The 20,023-nt window shown below is 38.2% G+C and overlaps 1 protein-coding gene across 5 annotated transcripts in view; it reads left to right on the forward strand.

Moving 5' to 3' along the window:
• Window positions 1-16,105, forward strand: part of LOC108248645 (cell division control protein 42 homolog) — a 24,332-nt gene extending 8,227 nt beyond the window's left edge. For 2 of the 5 annotated variants that reach the window (XM_017437536.3, XM_037975082.1), the window contains exons 2-6: window positions 8,835-8,975; window positions 9,719-9,791; window positions 10,051-10,160; window positions 11,454-11,651; window positions 14,375-16,105. In XM_017437536.3, the coding sequence (XP_017293025.1) occupies window positions 8,871-8,975; window positions 9,719-9,791; window positions 10,051-10,160; window positions 11,454-11,651; window positions 14,375-14,464 (576 nt within the window). In that variant the 5' untranslated portion in view covers window positions 8,835-8,870 and the 3' untranslated portion in view covers window positions 14,465-16,105. Of the gene's footprint in view, window positions 1-6; window positions 5,006-5,167; window positions 5,365-8,834; window positions 8,976-9,718; window positions 9,792-10,050; window positions 10,161-11,453; window positions 11,652-12,541; window positions 13,878-14,374 lie in introns of those variants that run through there. The other 3 variants (XM_017437537.3, XM_017437538.3, XR_003040312.2) reach the window with 3 other exon arrangements.
• The last annotated feature ends 3,918 nt before the right edge of the window (window positions 16,106-20,023 follow it).

The following is a 20,023-nucleotide window of genomic DNA, read 5'->3' on the forward strand; positions in this document are numbered from 1 at the left end:
TGTGCAGAAACGAAAGGCATATAAGGAGATTAAAAAAATATTGAAGGAGAAAGGAATACGTTTCCAAACACCACTCGCTAAAATTCGGATTCACTGGGAGAACGGAACGAAGATATACAACAGTGCCAGGACAGCAGCGCAGGACATGAAGGAAAGGGGCTACACCGTTGCAGAGCCAGGAGGAAACGCCGCGACAGCGCGGAGCAGCGGGATGGCAGCAAGTGAGGGGGAAAGAACGTGAAAGAGAAGCGGCACACCGAGTCAGAGAAAAACTGCAAAGCTTCCAATGGAAATCGTAAGATGTTCTGCTTTTAGAAGAAATTACGGCAGAAAACGAGGATTCAACTAAAACCGACTGGGAGAAGGTGAGATGTTGGACATGTCTAGACGGAGTGGTACCCCACAGGATGGGAGTAGTTCCAGATCTAGGGAGAGGCCCTCAGTAGAGGTGAGGATTTCCTCTCCACCCACCAACAGGGACTCGGGGATGAAGGATACCCCATGTTTGAAAGTCCGTCAGGTTTTTGATTTGCGTTTGGTTAGCAGAAGTTCACTGTGGTTTTGTTTTGAGTTGCTTGGGAGAATATTTCCAGAGACTGATAAATCATAACTATGACTGAGATCAAAATAATGTCGCTGAATGTGAATGGCTTGAATGTAGTGAATAAAAAAGAAAGGGTGATGACAAAACTGAAAAAGGAAAAAGCACAAGTTATATTCCTACAAGAGACTCATTTATCCAAAACAGAACACGAAAAATTAAAAAATTATGGCTACAGGAATCTATACTATAGTTCATATAAAGAGGGGCGTAGAAGAGGAGCTGCAATATTAATTTCGAACACAATACAATTTGATTACAAAAAAGAATTAAAGGATAAAGAAGGAAGATATATAATGTTAAAAGGAAGAATAGAAAACGAATTAATAACCTTGGTAAATGTATACGCACCCCCGGAGAGTAACAAAAACTTTTTCAAGAACCTATTTGATTTAATAGCGATAGAAACAGAAGGAATTCTAATTTGTGGAGGTGATTTAAATGTTGTCTTGAACCATAATGTAGACACAACGAGTCACAAAAAAACTAAAATGCATCTGACAAAATTTATAAATGACTCATTAGAAGAGATGGGAATGACAGATGTATGGAGAAGCCTACATCCATTAGGAAAAGATTTTACGCATTACTCGGCTGCTCATGGAGTACATTCAAGAATAGATTATTTTTTAACCAAGGAAGATGATAAACACAGAGTGAAGGAATGCAGGATAGGAGCAGCAGATGTCTCTGATCATAATCCAATTTATTTAAAGATATGTCTAAGTAACAGGAAACGAAATACTGTATGGAGACTGAACGTGGGAATATTGAATAGTGAACAACGGAGAGAAAAGATAAAAGCAGAAATAAAACAATATATTGAAGAAAATAATAATGGAACAGTAGACCCGATAATACTATGGGATGCCATGAAGGCAGTCATCAGGGGAAAGTTAATAGCTGAAACTGCGCATGATAAAAGAATTAAATTACAGACATACAGGGCAAATACTGAGAGACTTAGGAAATCAGAGCAAGAATATCAGGAAACTAAAGACCCAAAGGTATACCAAGAAATCAAGGTAGTTAAAAACAAAATAAATGAAATATTACAGGGAGAGATTGAAAAAAGAAACACATTTTTGAAACAGAATTATTACGAAACAGGTTCAAGGGCAGCTAAATTGTTAGCTAAACGTATACGCAAACAACAAACACTTAATACAATATCTAAAATTAGAAACCCCCACACAGGTGAATTAACAGAAAAACCAGAGGAAATAGAGGGAATTTTTCGAGAATACTATGAGAAACTGTACACACAACCTGAAATTGCACTTGAGGAAGAAATGAGAACCTTTTTAAGCGAATTAGATTTACCAACAATTGGCAAACTACAAAATGAGACACTGACAGCAACAATCACAATAGAGGAAGTTAAAGAGGCAATAAATACATTAAAAAATAATAAATCGCCAGGCAGTGATGGATACCCGGCAGAGTGGTATAAGATGTTTAGAGAAGAGTTGGCACCAGTACTTACAGCTTCTTTCAACTGGACACTCAATAACAACAAAATACCTCCATCATGGAGTGAAGCCATAATCTCAGTTATCCCAAAACAAGGAAAAGATAAGGAACAATGTGGCAATTATAGACCAATTTCATTATTAAATGTAGATTATAAGATATACACAACCATTATTTCCAATAGACTAAATACCTTTGTAACAGAATTGATAGAAGAAGATCAAACAGGCTTTATGAGAGGACGTCAAACACATGATAATATTAGAAGAGTACTACATATAGTAGATCAAGCGCAGCAGAAAAAACAAAGTACCATACTAGTAAGTGTAGACGCAGAAAAAGCATTTGATTTAGTAAATTGGGAATTTCTTTATAAAGCGTTGGAACAATTTGGATTCAGTAATAAATCAGTACAATGCATAAAGACACTATACCATCACCCCACAGCAAGAATCAAAATAAATGGAAGCCTGACTAGCAAATTCAACATTCAAAGATCAACCAGACAGGGATGCTGTCTGTCACCTACACTGTTTGCCCTCTTTATAGAGCCTCTGGCTCAGGCAATACGACAAGAAGATAAAATTAAGGGAGTTCTAGTAAATGGAGAGGAACATAAAATAGGCCTTTTTGCAGACGATGTAGTAACTTTTCTTGAACAACCAAATGAATCGCTACCAGTGCTGATGAATCTCTTTGGAAAATATGGATATCTGTCGGGATATAAAATTAATATAACAAAAACACAGATTCTAACACTAAATTACATACCATCAAAAGAAATTCAGGAAACATTTCCCATCAAATGGAATATGAAGGAAATTAAATATTTAGGGATTATCATTACTAAAGGATTAGCAACACTGTACAAAGCAAATTATGACAAAATAAGACAAGAAATACAAAAAGATATAGATAGATGGACTACCTTGCCCTTGGATCTGAATTCAAGAATTGAAATAATTAAAATGAATGTGCAAGCAAAACTTCTATATTTGTTCCAGGCATTACCAATAGAGGTCCCTCAAACTCAATTTGCGATATGGGACAAGCTAATATCAAGATTCATTTGGGGTGGCAAAAAACCTAGAGTTAAATATGAAACTCTTCAGCTACCAAAAGATAAAGGGGGTATGGGTCTCCCAAAATTAAGGGAATACTTCTGTGCAGCTCAGCTCAGACATGTTATATGCTGGTGCACACCAGACTATATAGCTAAGTGGAAAGATATGGAGAAAGAGTTTGGAGGATACCCAATTCAAAGTGTTATAGGGGATGAAGATAGATATGAGAGGATCAAGAAAAACATGGATCCAATTACAGTGTTTACACTGGATTTATGGTTCAAAACATTAAAAAAACACAAGATAAAGAAAGAAATGAAAGTGCTCAGATGGGTAGCATATGATAGCGATTTCAAACCAGCAATGTATGATAAAGGGTTCAAGCAATGGATAAGCAAGGGGATCACAGGATGGTTTACCCTTCAGAAAGACGGGGAACTGGAGAGTTTTCAAAAAATGAAGGACAAGTATAATTTAGATAAACACGAATTTTATAGGTACCTGCAATTGAGAGATTATTATAGGACAGAAATCAAGTGGGATCCCTCTGTGGAAGTGAATGGTGTGATTGAAATCGTGATAAAATCATTCAGTGGAACGAAAATTAAAATAATATCTACTCTATATCAAAAACTGATGATGAATAAACATTCAACTAAATATGTAAAAGAAAAGTGGGAGTCAGAACTTAACATGACAATCACAGATGAAGATTGGTCAGACATGTGGAAAACACATCAGACATCCACCAATTCACGGATATGGAGGGAGTTCACATGGAAAAATCTAATAAGATTTTTTATTACGCCCAAAGTCAAAAACAGATATAAGAATACAAACACAGGATGTTGGCGGAACTGTGGATCAATGAACGCTGATCACTCACACATATTTTGGAACTGTCCTAAAATTGTTCAATTTTGGAAAGATGTACATGAAACTGTGAAGAAGGTTTTGGGATATGATATTCCGATGAGTAGCATGGTACTATATCTTTGCAATTTTAACAATACCAAAGTGAGGGCAAAAGACAAGTATCTGATTAAAATAATGTTAATAGCTAGCAAGAAAGCTATTACGAGGAAATGGGGAAAGGCCGACCCCCCTTGTCAAGAACAGTGGACTGGAATAATAGAAGAAATCTACATTATGGAAAAACTGACATATCGTTTGAGACTTCAACAAACACAAATGGAAGAAAAGTGGATGAAATGGACATCATTCAGGACAAAAGACAGCGACAAAAACTAAAGAAAGAACTGGACAAACTTGTGTTAAGTTTAATGTTATGTTGTAAGTGAAGTGTTCATGTACATTGTATATATAAACAATTGTGAAAAATACCAATAAACAGTTAAATGACAAAAAGAAAAATCACCTTCGGACTCCGCTTCATCCGAGAGCATCGAGCATGGCGCTGTGTCTGGGATTTCAACAGGTAAGTTTATGTTTGTTGACGTTACTGCAACTTAATACGTGTATCGCGCGGGACCAGGATCCATGTAATGCTATATTTAAGATATTAGTGTGTAGCTTAATTTTATGGCTATGTAGCTAGCTAAATCAAAAGCTAACTAAAAATAAAGCTTAGCTTGTAAAAATGTGCTCATCCATTCGGTTGGCTGATTAAACAGCTCGCCTAATGTTCACTGTTATGTTTGTTCTCCTCACAGTAGCCTCTGATCTTGAGGAGGATTTTATGACAATGTAAGGAGGACAAGGCCAGTCAGTGTGAATCCATTCACACTTGCAGAAAAAGGAAAAATGACAAAAGAAAAACAAGATGAGTGCCACAGGGCAGTCAAAAACTTTGTTGTTAAAAGGTTTGCTGCCTTTTTCTACAGTGGATGCTCCATGGTGAAAGAAAGTAAGCTGTAAAGGATATTGTTGACTGTAAAGCTAAAGTAGCAACACTGGTAAAATAAAAATACAAAAAGACATCCTGTTCCCCCTATTTAATTTTTGGAACAAAATTAAATGGTTAGTATCTATTCTGATTGCCTTTTTTTCTTCTTCTTCTTGTTTCCAGAAGAAGCCAAAGCTCTCTGCCCTTGAGGAGCTATGAGGACATGGCAGTTGAAGTAAGACGAGAATAGTTTTAGCACCACAGAGAAGATTCAGGAAGAGATACAGCGGTCTGCCATCTACTCTAACCTCAGTGAATCCAGTGACCTGGTGGTGGAATGTGAGAGACACTATGCCAATGCTGTCAAACTTGGCAATCAGGTATCTCTGTGTGCAAGCATCATCCACACCCTCAGAGCGTACATTTTCTACTGCTGGAGACACCATCAGCCAGGAGCAGGCTTGTTTGTGTCCTGAGAGAGCAGACATGTTAATTTTTCTGAAGAAAAACTGCTAAGTGAAAAGGTCCTCAGTATGTAGCAGTGAGCATTAAACACTAACTTGTCACTTGTTTGCAACTGTTCTCTTGTACTAATGGTTATTTGTTTATTTTTATGTAAGAAAACTGCTTGGAATGGAAAAATACCAAAGTGAAAAAATAAAACTCAAGATTTGTACTGTAATGTGTAATGTAATTTTCTTCTTGTTAGAATTTATATAAAATTGGTATAGAAAAAAAGTATCGTTCAGGAACCGATATCGAAGTGAAGGTGTCTGTATTGGTACCAGTATCGAAAGATTTTGATTGAGACCCAGCCCAAGGTAGAAGAGGTCTCTGGTCCATCCTGACAATGTTGTGTGAAGTGGGCTAAAGAAACTAAGTAAACATAAGAGCTGAAGGGGGGGGGGGTCTGACAAATTTGTGAAAAGTTTGGTAACCCATCTTTTGTACATCGTAATCACTATTTCTTCCTACCAGAATTTTGACTGCATTTTGTAACACCCAGTTTTACAGCATACCCTGGGTTTCAGCAGAGTATGTACAGAACAGGATGACTGGGCAGATCAAGGCATGCTTTGGTGGTGAAGGACAAGGTTAAAATGGTAGAATCAGTCTTCAGTTGAACTTTGCTTTATAGCATGTTAACGAAAATATTAGAGGTGTAATATCTCAGCATTTCCAGCTGAGTTGAAAACTGCAACTTGCAAACCAAAAAAATAAAAAATCAGTCTCATGACTTTGGTAAAATTATAACTGAAGATATTCTCACCACTTTAAGTCATTTGTCAGTAGCACAGAGGGCTCGAGGAGCACACCATCACAGGTGTGGCATATCAAGATGCTGATTAGACAGCATGATTATTGAACAGGTATGCTTTAGGCTTACCACAATAAAAAGCCACTGTATTAGAGCCATCTGGACGGGTCAGAAAACCAGTCAGTATCTGGTGTGACCACTGTTTACTATTTACGCAGTGCAACGCATCACCTTTGCATAGAGTTGATCCAAGTTGTTGATTGTGGCCTGTGGGTCCACTCCTCTTCAGTGGCTGTGTGAAGTGCCGGATATTGTCAGGAACTGGAACACACTGTTGTATATGCTGATCCAGAGCATCCCAAACATGTCCAGTGAGTATGCTGGCCGTGCAAGAACTGGGATGTTTTCAACTTCCAGGAATTGTGCACCTATCCTTGCAACATAGGGCCATGCTTTATCATGCTGCAACATGAGGCGATGGTCGTGAGTGAATGGCACAACAATGGGCCTCAGGATCTCGTCACAGTATCTGTATTTAAAATGCCATCAATAAATGCACGTGTTCGTTGTCCATAACATACACCTGCCTATACCATAACCCCACTGCCACCATGTGCTACTGGATTCATAACCTTGACATCATCTAACTACTCACCCACATGATGCCATACACGCAGTCTGCCATCTGCCCTGTACAGTGAAAACCAGGATTCATCCATGAAGAGAACACCTCTCCAACGTGCCATATGCCATCGAATGTGAGCATTTGCCCACTCAGTTAGGTACTACGACAAACTGCAGTCAGGTGGAGACCCCAATGAGGAGGATGATCATACAGATGAGCTTCCATGAGATGGTTTCTGACAGTTTGTGCAGAAATATTTTGATTTTGCAAACCGGTTGTTGCAGTAGCTGTCTGGGTGGCTGGCCTCAGAAAATCTTGGAGATGAAGATGCTGGATGTGAAGGTCCTGGGCTGGTGTGGTTACCTGCGGTTGTGAGTCTGGTTTGATGTACTTCCAATTTTCCTGACATGCCTTATGATAGAGAAATGAATTCAATTCATGGGCAACAGCTCTGGTGGGCATTCATGCAGCCAGCATGCACCCTCATTGAAAATTTGCAACATCTTTGGCATTGCGCTGTTTGATAAAACTGCACATTTTTTAGAGTGGCCTTTTATTGTGACCAGCCTGACGCACACCTGTGCAATAGTCATGCTCTCTAATCAGCATCTTGATATGTCACACTTGTAAAGTGGGTGGATTATCTCAGCAAAGAAGTGCTCACTGACACAGATTTACATAAATTTGTGAACAATATTTGAGGGGAAAAGACCTATTGTGTACATAGAAAAAGTCTTAGATCTTTGAGTTCAACTCATAAAAAATAAGAGCAAGAACAAAAGTGTTGCGTTTATATTTTTTGTTCAGTATAGTTTGAGTTGAGAGAAAAAGAGTCAGTCACCTCAGACAGACTTAAACAAACTGCAGAGTCTGCCTGAATTTATTTAATCCATATCATTTTTTGTGTTTTCTTTTGAAATGTTAAGGTGGAATGTTAGCAGTTGTTTGAATTTTCATTGAGGGTTTTTTTTAGCTGTTTTGATGGCATTTGGTAAAATGTTTTAATTAGAAACCAGTAAAAGAAAAGGGATTTTAAAAAAGGAGGACATTAAAAAAGTCTTAATTTAAAAAAAAAAATCAAATAAACTGTTTGTCTCGACTGGTGAGATGAATTGATAAAAGGTAATTTATTATTTGCGTTTGAATATTTTACCATAAAAAATCTGAAAAAAATGACATTTGTTTGTTTTTTCTTTTTCTTCAAAAAAAGGTTCGTCCTTGAACAGGTTTTATTTTTCCCCTTTGTTTAAATGAGTTTGATGGTAGGAGAGATGTCAGCCCTTTTGACTTTTTAGCAAAATAATTTTTCTTAAATATTTTTCAAATATTGTCTTGTTCTTGTGTGCCTATTATCCTGTCTTGTCCTGTCTTGTGGAATAAGTCCTTCTATGTACACAGAATAAAGATCATATTAAAGAGTACCTTCAACAGACAAATGATACTATAGCCATAATCATTATTTGAAGTTTGTGTGCTTTCTAAATAATCATCCTCAGCCATTGAATTAACTATCATGGGTCAAGCCCTAATTCAGTACTAACAGTTGTTTTCTGAATGAGTCTCCACCTGTGGCTCTGAACAGTCCCTTAGTTTGACAAATTAGAAAACTTGATTTGACCATCTGGGCCATTAACTTCACCCCCATCAGGGAGGTCCAGTTATTTATCACTCACAGCACAGGTATTTGCCCATAAACATTCTCACAACTGATGGATAAATGTGGTGACACAATTTACTAATGACACCAGCAGGCATCTTCTCTGTTTGTACCTTCAGCATATATTGACAAACAAATGTTGACGCTAATCTGTATTTGAGTCCATTATCAACTAACTAAAAAATGGGAAAATAATAAGTGGTTTCTGGTGTTCTCTGATGAATGTTCCCATGACAATAATTGTTTCTTTCAAACAGTAACTAAACAATATTTTGAACTAATATTTTTTTTTTGTTTTTTTCTGTTTCAGATCTTGAATGAGTTGTGCAGACTGTAAAACGCAGCTATGCAGACCATCAAATGTGTTGTAGTTGGAGACGGTGCTGTGGGTAAAACCTGCCTGCTGATCTCCTACACGACAAACAAGTTTCCATCTGAATATGTACCTACGGTATGTGTTAGACACAACGCCACATAATCTCAACAACACACTGACTGATGATGTCCCATATCTGTAGGTAGTAAAGTTACTTGGTAGTTACTTAGAGAATATTGAATTTTTAAGAACTGTAAAATGTTTGTTTTATTTTGAAAAATGACAGCTATTCTATAATGTGATTTGGATTTGCCATCAATTTACTGCAGCTAACAAAGTCCCTTTAACAGTTATTAGTTTTAACAAGATTTGTCTCGTCTTGTGAAGTATTGTGGACTTTTCAGGTGAAAAACAATCAAAAATTTTTGTTTGTTTGTTTGTTTTGCAGACAGTCTAAAACCATCAGCTAGAACCTGATGCATTAACAGCATCAGTTAGTATATTTAATTATGCTAAGAAATTGTAGATTTAGGTATGTGAATGGAATAACTTTTAGACCTCTTATGCAAATAAAAAAACAAAAAAACTAGAAACACTTGGAGAGCACACACCTCCGCCAAGGCCATAGGGTCTTTATAAAATTGCAGGATCTGGATCACTATCAAAATTTAATCACTCGTTTCTTGTGACCACCCCAACATTTCCTGAAAATTTCAGCAAAATCTGTGCATTAGTTTTTAAGTAATCTTGCTAACAGACAGACAGATGGATGGACAGACAAAGCAGCCATCACTACTGAAAACATAGCCTCCTTGGCGGAGGTAAAGATGAATATTTTTGTTATTGTGCCTAACCTGGATTTGTTTTGTGGGCGGCAGGTGTTTGATAACTATGCTGTAACTGTAATGATTGGAGGTGAGCCCTACACCCTGGGCTTGTTCGACACAGCAGGTATGTCTTTGTTTTTGTGTTGTGGCATTAAAATCTGTGAAGTAAAATTGGAAATATGTTCTGTAGTTCAAGCTAGAATCAAGTTGTAAAATCCACCATGAGACAGCCTTATGTGACTGTCCAGTTTGTTGCTTTCTAATCTGAGTGTTTCCTGATTTTGTTCAGCCTCCATCAGATGATAGATCTCCAGCTTTTTAAGTGTTGTTAATTTATTGAGCAAGATGTTTGAGTTAAACGTGTTTTTATTTGGTTACACTAGGTCAGGAAGACTACGACAGGTTACGTCCTCTGAGTTATCCCCAGACAGATGTCTTCCTCGTCTGTTTTTCAGTCGTGTCCCCATCCTCCTTTGAAAATGTCAAAGAAAAGGTACGTTTGGCCACTTTTGTTGCTGAATTTATTTTCCTGATTATCTTTAATAACATTTAAATTCACTTTCATGTAACAATACATGATCACTCTTTGAAGATTTCAATCAGTGTGGTCTAAATGCATCAAAAGTTGTCATAAAATCCTCATCAAACAAACGGATGTGTATTAGGAATTCACATAAGAAAATCTGACTAATTAAAAAACCATTAGGACATTAAAAGATCAGACTGTTAAAATCACCCTTTGTATTTCATCCTTTCTGACATGAAATTGGCGTCTAAATAACAAAGCTTTTTAAATAACAAAACATTTAAGTAAGGATCTGTACCTAAAAGAACGATGTCATTCGTGAAAATGATGAAAACCTTAATTTTTCCTTAGACCTCCAGAAGTTCTCACTAGTTTTCATTCCTAATGAACTAATGATTACTACAGGACAAATTACAAAACTAGAAATCTTCAATCTGATTTTGTTGTATACCAGTTTAATATTTTACACTGGTTTAAATGTCCTGTATGTATGTTTAGTTTTCAATAAAATCTAATCCTTAACCATCCTTACATGGAATGATATTGGAGTATTAGACCTGGATTTGTTCACAACTGACACTTTTTTTTCATAACATGTATGCTAGCATTACAGCAAAATTATTGTTTTGTCTAAAAACCTGAAGTTTCTCAGACTAAGATCACCTCCAGATCACTTGCTGCGTTCCATTTATATCGGAACTGAGAAGTCAGAGTGATGCAATTTCCCACTTTACCGCGTTCTAGTTGTCCCCCTCGGAGAGAGTCAGAAACAAGATGGACACCCTCAGCAAAGCCTTTATTTTCCTCGCAGTTTCTGAATATGAAATTTTACTAAATAAATATGAACTCCACTCTTGGAACATATTTTAATACTTGCTATATACACATTAAGAAATACTAGTTGCACAAGTGATTAAATGTGAAAACCAAATCAAAGAATGAATATTAACAGTAAAAGTTACAGAGTTTTTGAAATCCTAACTGGGGGTAGTTGAAGTTGCTCCCACTTTCCGAGTGGGATGTCCCACTTGAGGGGGCGTTCCTGTTCAAAATTACGACTAAGAATTCGGAAATTCACATTTCCCAGTACTACTGGAACAAACCAACTGGAGGTGTTCTAGTTGAAGTTGTAGAAAGGTTCTTTACAAGGACAAAACATTGATTGTTTGTTTATTTTTTGAACAATTGGACAGTGTCTTTAACAAAACTCAGAATGTTAACGCTTTTGTGCCGATGTTAATATGGGATTTGTTCTTCTAGTGGGTTCCAGAGATCACCCACCACTGTCCAAAGACACCCTTTCTTCTAGTTGGGACTCAGATTGACTTGCGGGATGACCCCTCCACTATAGAGAAGCTGGCGAAGAACAAGCAAAAGCCAATCACTCCAGAGACAGCCGAGAAGCTAGCAAGAGATCTCAAGGCTGTGAAATATGTTGAGTGCTCAGCCCTCACACAGGTAACCTTTATTTGGATGTCTATCTATTTCTACTGTCACATATTCACTCATATTATTTAAACCTGAATGGCAAGAACTGAGAAAGTGGAGGAAAGAGGAACATGTTTGTATTCCCTTCAGTGCATGTTTGCATGCCAGTTTTGTTAGTGTGACTTTTCAAATCTGTGATATGACTGATGTTGCAATTTTTTTTAAACGGTCAGATTATTTAACAGTGTCTTAGTTTGAGTTAGCAATTTTCCTTTAGTGGTATTAGCAAGAACGGTGGGTTGTTCCTTTCTCAGTCCGATCCTCTTTGTATTGTGGGTCATCAGCAGGCAGAATGAACAGGACTTGGTCTCACGTAGTCTGAGAATAATAGTACTGACGAAGCTGAGGCGTAACCTTCACCTCCCTGCTCTGCTCCTTCCTTCTCTACTTCCCATAATGCTTCGATTGCTGCTGATGTAATTTCCTGTTTCCTGTTGCAAATCTCTGTACACTGTTCCAGCCTCACCTTCACCTCATCACGGTGGAGTCAGCCTGTCTCTGCACTACTGCATGCATCTCCTGATTGTTGCGTCACACAACAACAGGGTTACCCTCAGAAAAAAAGGCTAAGCCTGTTGGTAGGTGGCTGTTTGCCTGCCAATCGCTGGCCGCCCGTGATTTAGTAAAAAAAAAAAAAAAGAAGTTGACAGGAAAGTTGAATATATGGCTGTTTATTATGTGATATTGTGGGGGAAACCCTGCAACAATCTTCCTCAGACAGTCCTGAAGCTCCCAGACCTTTTTTTCTTTATTTTATACACTTTCCACCACTCTGTGCCATGTTCCTCTTTTCCTTCCTCATCTGTACTTGTCTGTTTGCTAACAGTTTTGTTGTTCTCTTTCCTCTTCTGTCATTGTAGCGAGGGCTGAAGAATGTTTTTGACGAAGCTATCCTAGCTGCTCTAGAGCCACCTGAAACACAAAGAAAAACAAAATGCTGTATATTTTAATCTGTCTGTGCCACTGCTCAGATTATTTCTTTTTTTTCCTTACCATTATTCTTTTCTTATCATTCACTCACATTTGCTGATATTAAAACCTTAACAGTCTCAATCTCCTGTTGTATGGGGCATGTAGTAATACTAACATTTGTTTTATGGCTGGATAAATGACTTGAGTCTGCACTTGTCCTGTCCCAGAACCTGATTTGTGAGAAGGATGGCAGTGTGTTGGCCTCAACCTCATCTTCACACAGTCAGGGCTTCTACTTTTAACACTTATTTTTTGTTCCTCTGCAGAGCTTGGAGTCTGTCTGAGTTACATTCAGGATGTTTCAGCTTTTAAACAGATATTCTGCTCATTCTGAAAAAGGGTTTTGTGTAAAAGTTATAAGTAATATCTGTTGTAGATTGCTCTTTGAACAACCTCACTTCAATAGAATTAACAAGCTAACGGCCAGTCTGAATGCAGAAGTAGTCAGTCAACAATAAAGCAGATCACTGCCATCATAAAATGGCTCCAATCTTCAAAACTTCAAAGCTGTTCATACTAATGCCATTTTACAAACCTGTCATTTTCACATTACACTGTTATTTACTCAGACTTCTGTGGGTATATACAAGTGCAAATAGCAGCTAGCTGCTGCTAACTGCAGTGCCCCCAAGGATTTTTGTCAGACTCACCCTTTTGGTAGAAATATATTATTTCTGCTGAGATAATTTTGTGATGTGAATTTGACTGTTACATGAAGGTTTGAATAATAGTGTCTAAACGGAACACTATAAAATTTTGAAGACTGAGCTCTTTTGAGGCACTAAAATTCACTTTGGAAGTAGATCTGCTCAGACGAACCATTAGTTTATCAATACAGTCAAGATTAGAGTTGATTTAAGGCAAAAGCGATCCTCATTGGTTTTGGTCCCACTTGAACTAGCCATTAGCTCATCAGTTCTGTCAGATCATTCAAAGAGCTATCTACAACAGGTAAGATATTAATTGTTCATAACTTTTACACAGAACCTCACTTCAAACTGTAATGCGGTATCTTTTTAAGGCATGTAATGAATATTTAACATTTGACAGTAAAACCTTCAGACAGTTTGATTCTGTTTGAACTTACTGATTTCCTTTAGGATACAGCACACAAAGTATTGGCTCTGATTTTTTTGGCCAGACAGTGTTGATATATAACATTATTATTAAAAAAGTTTTATGTATAATGACTTGTGAAAAGAAATAATAAAGAAACAAAATTGGTCTCTGTCTTCCTTTTTTCGGCGGGGTTTTGTGGCATTTGAATAAAATGTGTTTCCACATAGCTTCACTTTGTGGCCTGAGAAGAGGGCACATTTGTTGTTACGTATTAAAATTGTGAAAGAAACGGGGCTTGTGAGATCGGTATCCGTTTGATGTGTTTGGGGTATGCTCCGTTTTTCCTCCACTTCCTTGTTTCACTTGCCTTTTGATTTAGACAGCACTGTTCACCCACACTGCATGGTTGTTTTTCTGACACCTAATTTATGTGATGATCTTTTGAGTTGTTTTCAGCTTTAAAATGTTTTGTACAGTTTATTAAGTATCCCTAAAAGCTCTCCCATCCCTCTGTTATCGGCACTCCTTTTAATGAAGTTCAATTATGTTTCGTTATTTACACACATTTTTTTTTAGCTAAGATGCTCTTTATCTGCTTGCCTTTATGATTTGACCTTTGTGTCTGCGCTGTTCCCTCATTATTTATCTATCTGTGTTCACAGAAAGGCCTCAAGAATGTGTTTGATGAGGCAATATTGGCTGCATTGGAGCCCCCAGAGCCCAAGAAGAAACGCAAATGTGTGCTGCTATGAGAGGTTCCTACCTTTTCAAAGCACACACAAACACACGCACACACACAAACACATCTTGCATACACCCATGCTACCCCTCCCTCCCCGTCTCACCCTTTTTTCCCCACACAAGTTTTCCTTGCTCTGCTAAGGCTGGTTGGCAACATTGTCCTCCACAGGGGAGACTAGACAGAAACAGCCTACCAAGTTTCAGATAATTCTCTGCAATAATAAGCTTCAGCGCTCTGTCTGAGTTTGGGGACACAAGCTGAGCCTGTCCTGGCCAACAGGCTGCAGGGTCTCTCGGCAGGGTGGGACATCCACGGGGACTAATCCTAAAGTAGAAATCACTGTCGAGCATTGGAAAGCTCGATGTGACTTACATCAGTGTTGTGGCCTAATCAAGTTTTAGACACTCAGCCTTTTAGTTGTCTTCAGCCAATGTGAAGCTCTCATGCTTAAAAGCCCCGCCTAAGCTCCTCCCAGCTGCCTGATTGGTGGCTGCCTGTGCTGCTGTTCCTGTCGCCTGTGTTGATGAGAGCACTCATCAGCCAACCTTTGTTCTTTCTCAACACTACCACTTAATTTGTGTAGTGTTGTTTGATTTTGTTTGCCAACATCTCCTTTTTCCCCCGTTTCAGTGCAGCACAGTAAAACTATACACAGCTATTTGATGAAGAAGATCCGATCCATCAATATTGGTTATTAGCATGCTCTCCAGTTTTTGTGGGCTTCCACAGTGCTGAGTTGCAGTCCGTTCATAACGTTGCATTCACTTGAATAACTAAAGGCATCCAGTTGTAATCCAGTCGACCACAGGAATTGGCCTTTTTAGATGCAGGGAACTTAAACAGTGTTAGCAGAACAAGTGGTGTGTTCTTCACTCGTTAGCAGGGACCAAAGGAGGGCTAAGCAAAATACTGTCCGTCATCACCTTCCACTTTGGACAGATACAGCAGAGGCTTCCTTCTTAATCAAATGCTTCAAAGTTGGTGTTCCATTTTAGGCAGCAAATCAATAAAGATGAATTTTCCACCAGATTTCTGTGCAGGCTCAGAATTTGGTGCCTTCCTGCAGTGATGTTTTCACGCTGCACATCTGAGGCATCTGTTGTAGCCATTCAAAGTGTACGGTGGTGTGTGTGTGTGTATCTGCGCCCTGGTCTCTGTTCAAAATGATAGGTTTAACAAATGTAATTATAATGTAAGCTGGCACACAATGTTGTCGTAGGCTCCAGATGGTTTTACCAAAATCTGTTTTGTTTGTTTGTTTTTTGTTTTTCCTTTGTTATTTCTGTTTGTGTTGTTTTTTATTACATATAAATATATAAATAAAAGATTACTTTCACTCCTTTCACATTTAGGGGTTGGAAGTCATCTGAACTCTTACCTGCCAGTTTAAACCAAGAAAACTTCTGAGTTAGTTGAAATATGAAGACCTTCCAGTGGTAGAGACTGTTTGATAATGATTATGTGATCAGTTGATTTTAGTTTATTTTTCTCTACTGGTGGTTTAGAGTTGGGTTGATATCCAGCCCAAGTCAGTATGATTATTATAACCTGTTGTTGTTTTGGTGCAAAACCAAATGCTTTGTCTAAAGTCTTTGTTCTTTGTATATGCATTCTTTTAAGAAATATTAAACTTATACCTTAATTGCCTTTATTATGTTTTCCTTTATTATCCTTTATTCAAACACCAAAATGGATTTCTCTCCAAACAGGATTGTTTTCATGATTTAACTTTTTGTTTTTTGTGATCCCTCAATAATTATGTGGCTCTCCCAAAATCTGTCAGATTGATTTCTTTTTTCCGCCCCAGAGTAAGTTTAAAACTGTGTATTTTGGACTTAGTGTCATGCTGTGTTCAGCCAACAGGAGGTGCCGTTCATCCAGACATCATTGATTTTGTAGCCATTAGTGGAAGAAAGTTGAGTGTCTAAAAAACGTTTTGCTTTACTCCCAAAGGTACATTTACTTTTAAATTAAATCTGATAACTGAGTGCAAAGATTTAACACAGTTTGGATATAATTATTTTTTAAAGACTGTATTGACACACACAGGGCAACATAAAAACAAATTACAGACTTAATAAACTTTGACCAGAAAGATGAAAAAACAAGAACAAACCTATAACATTTTCTTTGTCAAGTTGACAACATTCTTTTGTCTCTTACAGGAAACGGTGTTTTGATTACTAAAACTTACACTGAATTTAGAATTGATTCACGAGTGTCTGCCTTACTGTCAACTGGATTATTAATGAACTTCTAAGAAACTCGTCTTTAGATTTTAGAAGAATTTTACATTTCGATTCATTTGATCACAGAAGTTTTCCACTTTGCTTCAGTTCATTTGAAATTAGCTTTGGCTCAGAGAAGAGGCAGAGTTTCTGGATGGAGTTCACAAATACATTCTTCTTTGCATGATAGAGCTTTAACCAGCATTTTGTAGATGGCACAGTGAACTGTGATTACAGACAAGGACTTTTTGGAAGTGTTCCTGAGCTCATGCTGGGATGTCCAGGACAATCACAGAATTAAGAACCTGTTCTTAAGACGGTGATTCTTGAGGGTCTGAAAATCACAGGCATCCAATATTGACTTTAAGTCGTGTCCTTTTTGCTCAGAGAGTTCTCTAGATTCTTGTCATCTTATGATATTATGAACTATAGGTGATGGGATAGTGAAAGTCCTCCCAATTTTTTGCTAAGGATCTTTCTGAAATTATTCTGCTATTTTTAAGCACAGTGTCTTGCAGCCTGGTGAACCTCTGCTTATCTCTCCAAAATACTCTTTTTACCCAGTCGTCTTATTGACTTGTTGACGATTAACCAGATTAGTTGTAAAATGCTCCTACAGCTGTCTTTTTTGTTTTTTCTTTTTGGTACAACTTACTTTTACAGCCTTTTGTTGCCTCGTCTCAACATTTTGAGATGTGTTGCTGCCATCAAATTCAAAATTACTTGGTAATGGTACAATTTCTTGGGCAGCAGAGCAGTGCAAGTGGTTAGAGCCGTCGCCTCCTGGCCAGAAAGTTGCAGGGCCGTCTAGGGCCTATGCATGTAAGGGTAATTGGTAATTCTAAAATTGTCCCTAGGTGTGAACAGTTATGTCTCGTTTGTCTCCATATGTCCCTGTGATGGACTTGTGACCTGTCCAGGGTGTCCCCCGCCTCTCACACAGTGACTGCTGAAGATAGGCACCAGCTCCCGCCACCCGGAAACGAGAAGCGGGTAAAGAAAATAAGCAGATGGATGGTACAATTTCTTAGTTTAAACATCTAAAATAAAATGTTTTGGAATGCTGATGTTATATTGAAAAATATCTTGAATTAAAAAATTCTGCAAATAAAACTGGAAAGTGTTGTGTGCATATTCAATCACTCTTGCCCAAAATCAGTACTTCATAGAGCCACTTTTAGCAGCAGTTCCATCATCAGTTTCTCTTCAGGTCCGTCTCCACGGTCTTGGTCCTTCTAACCGGTGGAGTTTTCTCCATCCGTTCTGACTGCTGCAGCTCCTTCAGGTTGGATGGTGCTACTTGTGTCCAACAAGCTTTAAATCAAACCAGAGATTCTCAATTGGTTTGAGGTCATGACTTTGACTGGACCATTCCAGGACATTTAGCTGGTTCTCTTCAAACCAGTGGAGTGTTTCTTCAGCAGTGAGTTTAGGGTCACTGCTGGAAGGTGGACCTCCATCTCAGTGTCAAGAATTTTTTCACATTTTGTTCCATTCATTTTTCCTTAAACTCTGAGCTGTTTCTCAGTCGCCGCTCATGAAAGACATCCCTATAGCATGATGCTGCCACCATCATGTTTTACTGTGGGAATTGTGTTGTAGGTATGATAAAAGGTGTTGGGTTAAGTCTCATCACTTCTTCCTCATCTTTGAGGAGTTTCCAGTAAGGCTGGGCAGAAATTAAATCTAAAACAGGAAGTGCACATCATCATGGCCACACAAAAGAGTGAAGCGGCAGATTATCAGTAGAATTTGCAATTTAAGTTCAGCAGAAAAAACGACACTGACTGAGATGTGGGAATAAGAGCAGCAAACAGAAGAGTCAGAGCAGCAGCAGTGTTTCTGTATCAGTGCTGGCAGATGAGTATTACGTTAACACAGCATACACAGATGTCCTCACATGGCAGCAAACGAGGCTGATATCCCAGCTTTGGTGACCTGTTTCAGACAGTTTGGAGTCACCCCTGGCTACATTCTCCACCCTCATCCTGTGAGGTGTCATGGATTTTCTGTGTTTCTAGGGTTACTATCTGTCAGCGTCTCCTTCCACTAACACCCATTAATTATTGCAGGCCGTGAACGAGGGGCATTCCTCTCTGATGAAATACTGTATCAGCGTATACACACAGACTCAGATGCTCTTCGGCCATCTGCGTCCACAGGCAGTTTCAGAGAAACACCACCTGGTCTCTGTTTGGCCTTCATCACTGTTGACAAATGGGTCTACATGTGTTTTTCTTACCTGTGGAGTCATTGGATCACAGTCAAGCTTAGGATGAGGCAGGGATGACTGTGCAACACCTTGGAAAACCTAAGAAAAGTCAAACGCACATGAAAGTGCACACAAAACTGGCAGCAAGCTCTTTGTGTGTGCTTGGCTCTTTTTATAAGACATTTTTATGATGATCTGCATAGAAACTGACTTGTGATGAAAAACACACAGAGGGTTTTCACGTTTTATCAGAGCTCAGCAATAAATCAACTTTCAAACATCTCAGCTGTATACAATGTGAGGGCACATCTGCTTTGTGAGTGGAAATAAATCTCCATTTCTGGCCAAAGCTGCAGGACGCAGCCTACGGAGACATGCCAGTTCTCAACCATTTACAGTTTAAAGTTACTTTGTTTCAGCGAGTAAGCAAACTTTATGTAGTACTTTTCAAAGGATAAAAACTACAAAGTGGGAAAATTAAACATAAGGACACAAAATATTATAAAACAAGAGGTATAAAAGCAAGTTTAAAACAACATTTATACTACAAAGCCCATATCTAATTAAAAGCTTGTCTAAATTGATTCTCTATCTGCTTTTTAAAGAATAAACATAACTAACAACGTAAAGAAGGAGGCAGCTCATTCCACAAACACCTACAGTTTTTAAAGAGCTGTCTCCTCTTCTCTTAAAATCAGTCTGTGGCTCCACCAGCAGTCTTTGACCAGAAGATCTCAGACTGCGAGAAGAAATGTGGAGTTTTAAAAGTTCTGAGACATAAAGTGGAGTTGGACCACGTGGGGCTATGAAAGTGAGGACTAAAATTGTACTGCTGATTGTAAAATGCATCAGTAACTAGCGCAAAGAGACCAAAACGGGTAATGTGTTGTTGTTTTTTTCTCTCTTGTGTTTGTTAAAACTCCTGCTGCAGCATTCTGGACTGACTGGAGATAGTCAGCCTCCCTTTTTTTCCAAACAAATCAAAAACTTTATTAGCTCATTATTAATCTGCCGTCCTGCAGAGAGAAGATGAGTTTATAGTTCAGCTAATATAAATCACAAGGAAGTGACAGAATGGTGATAGAAATGTCCAGTCTGAACTCATTTCCCACCAAAGTTAAAAGAAATG

Source organism: Kryptolebias marmoratus, linkage group LG4, assembly GCF_001649575.2.
Source record: "Kryptolebias marmoratus isolate JLee-2015 linkage group LG4, ASM164957v2, whole genome shotgun sequence".
NCBI lineage: Eukaryota > Metazoa > Chordata > Actinopteri > Cyprinodontiformes > Rivulidae > Kryptolebias > Kryptolebias marmoratus.